Source organism: Tasmannia lanceolata, unplaced genomic scaffold (assembly GCF_043159265.1).
Source record: "Tasmannia lanceolata isolate RefF3 unplaced genomic scaffold, GAP_Taslan_0.1 ptg000037l, whole genome shotgun sequence".
In the NCBI taxonomy this organism is placed as follows: Eukaryota; Viridiplantae; Streptophyta; class Magnoliopsida; order Canellales; family Winteraceae; genus Tasmannia; species Tasmannia lanceolata.
Window position 1 is genome coordinate 5,678,296 of NW_027518714.1, and position 2,815 is coordinate 5,681,110.

The following is a 2,815-nucleotide window of genomic DNA, read 5'->3' on the forward strand; positions in this document are numbered from 1 at the left end:
AACCTAGGTTTTTTTCTTAGGTAAGCTTGGATAAAAGCTCGGCATCAGGGCTAAAGAACAAAAGCCTTGACAATTGAGCTAGTGGCTCAATCCTAAAAACCTAATTGCAGCTTGTAAAGAAAAACAAATTGACTAAATAAGGAAAAGTAGTTGTAACCATGGTTTTAAATCTCGACTTCCAAAATTTCGGATTTTGGTGAGGACCGACACCAAACTGTACCGAAACCGAAATCCCTGAAATTTACCAAATTTTGTTCGAAATTTCAAGAATTCTGTCGAAATTTGAAATAAAATAATAATTATTAATTGCATTAAAGAATTTCGAACAAAATTAAAGAATTTTAGAGAATTTCTATTATTCTTGAATAAATTACAATGGATCTCAAGGTGTGCTTATATAGAGCACATACAAGATATACATAGAAAGAAATAAACATAATCAAGGCAAGAGATAATTCTAGAAATCCTATCTACTAAGATCAGTCTATTTGCTAATTTAAGCTAGCTACTTCATCTAGGTAGGTTACCCCATTCAACCCACTTGCCTAATTTAGCACTATGGTGATCCAACGGTGTGAATTCAACATAATATGAGTGTGAGATCTCACATATTCTAACAAAAATTACCAAAATTTCGGGCGAATTTTCACCCTAAAAACCCGTTGTTTCTTGCGCTAATACCATATTTCGCCCAAAATTTCGGTTTCAGAAAACTCCGAAATTTTAGCCGAAACCAAAATTTAAAACCATGGTCGTAACATATGGGATGCGAAATTCTCTAGCTGACCCATCAGATCAAGGATCACATGTGCACATGCATTGAGGCATTGTCCCTTTTGTTCATCAAGATGAGAGATATTGTGCTAGCCCATCTCATCTTTTGAACAAAACCGACCATGACTCAGTACACATGGCACATGTGCGGGGGACCCAATGTGTCTCATGACGGTGAATTTAAGATCTCATCTGCAAGATTAACAGTTGTAAAAATCAATGGCTTAAAGTCATCTTTTTTCACAATTTTTGATCAAAGGTCTAAAATCACGAGGAGAGGGAGCAATGGAGTCGGGCCGACATTTGAGGGACAAAAACATTTTACCAAAAAGATTAAAAAGAGAGAGAAGTTTTAAAATCTTCCTACTTTTGCACTACAAACTTTTTTTGGGTAGGTAAGGTGGGATTGAACCACCAACACACATTCAATTGAGCAAGAGGCTCAACCACACACACACACACCAACCTTGAACCAACCTATTCAATTTTTACGCAGAGAGACATTCAATTTAAGATAATACACCTCTAAATTAATCATAATCATGTCATTTCCCTCAAAAGCGTGGAAAGAAAAAAATAAAAATAAAAAATCTTTAGAAAATGTCTTCGTAAGAAATGTTTTTCTTGCAATTCAAACATGGCCTAAATTCCCCCTAATCTCTCTTTTGAGATATAGAATTAGTTGATCTGTCTAATAAAAAAAAAGGGAATTCTTTATTGTTCAGAAGAAACAACCACAATTCGATCGAATCTTCTAAGAAACATATGGGATTTTTCTGCTTCTGCCCCATAACCAGAGATACAATTTCCACACTTTGAAGCATGAAAACAAAAAACAGAAAAAGGAAAAAAAAGAAGAAGAAGGAAAGTTAAAAACAGAAATGACTAAAATCATGTAATTCTGCAGAGAGAATAGAAAAGGAATGAAGATCCCATCAATCTAATCTCCTCATCTAACCGTAGATGCAACAGCATGGGCCCAAAATCTGAGATGATCTTTCATGTCGGACCCATCACTATCTGCAGGAATTCTCCAATTTGTTAATGGATTTTCTTGTCTTGCACTCCATGCTTCTGACAAATAAGGCCTGGAAACAGAAGTTTCATCAAAAGTTTCATCTTCCCCTGATTTCTTTCCCAATCTCTGTAACCCAGGAAGTATTGAAATCAGCCTCGAGTCCATCTCATCTTCTGAAAATGTAAACCCTAAATCCAAAAACCCTTTCAATTCTTCAAATTCTAAAGCAGACAAGCTTCTACTACCCTTTTTCTTTCTCCGATTCATCTCTTTTCTCGAAGGCTTCTCCACTTCTTGCTTTGGATTTGGATTTGAATTTTGATGTGAGAATTCTCCGACTACTTTTTCAGAGAGGATTGTTTCGAGTTTGGGTGCTGGAAGGACTGAATTTGGAGACAGAAGGTCGGATTTTGTGCTCAATTCATCGCTGAAAGATCGATGGTGGAGACTTTTGAGTCTAAAGGCCATGGGTTTTTCGATCTGGGTTTTGTCTTGGACGGGATTTAGGTTGATCAGAGGAGGAGGAGGAGGAGGAGGAGGAGGTGGTGGTGGTGAATTTTGCAAGATCTTTTTCTCAAACCAGTAGAAATCTAAAAGGTCTAGAACTCGGTCTTCATCCATGGGGGCCGCTATAAAGAAAAGAAGAGAAATGCAATAGAGGTTAGGAGAGAACAGATATTTATGCAAGTGGGGGTAAAGCTTTGAAAGGGATGCCGACATTACTTAATTAGTGAATTACGCGTGGTTTATCTTTAAATTTCGAAAATACCCCTCACTCTTAGACCCTGTTAGGCTGTTAGATTACAGGAATCTTCTGGAAATATTTGGAAGGGAAAATTATGATTAATGGCCTAACCTAACCCCACCTTGCTAATAAAAAAGTTATATATATGAAGAATGCTAACTTAACGGGCGCCCTTTGCGAAAAAAAAATCAGCTACAAGGGCGCTCCCATTGGACAATCTCATCAATTATTGCACAAACAATAAATAAAAGGAATAATAAATGCACTTCCTAGAGATG

The 2,815-nt window shown here is 36.7% G+C and overlaps 1 protein-coding gene across 1 annotated transcript; it reads right to left on the bottom strand.

The window, feature by feature from the left end:
- Window positions 1-1,723: 1,723 nt before the first annotated feature.
- LOC143860328 (DUF1685 family protein) lies at window positions 1,724-2,512 on the bottom strand. Its single transcript, XM_077370916.1, has one exon. It carries the CDS (start codon window positions 2,510-2,512, stop codon window positions 1,724-1,726), a length of 789 nt encoding a protein of 262 aa, XP_077227031.1.
- Between the last annotated feature and the right edge of the window lie 303 nt (window positions 2,513-2,815).

Bases quoted from the DNA above. Each gene is read 5' to 3' on its own strand.
- LOC143860328 (XM_077370916.1), bottom strand. From the start codon at position 2,512: ATGTCGGCATCCCTTTCAAAGCTTTACCCCCACTTGCATAAATATCTG.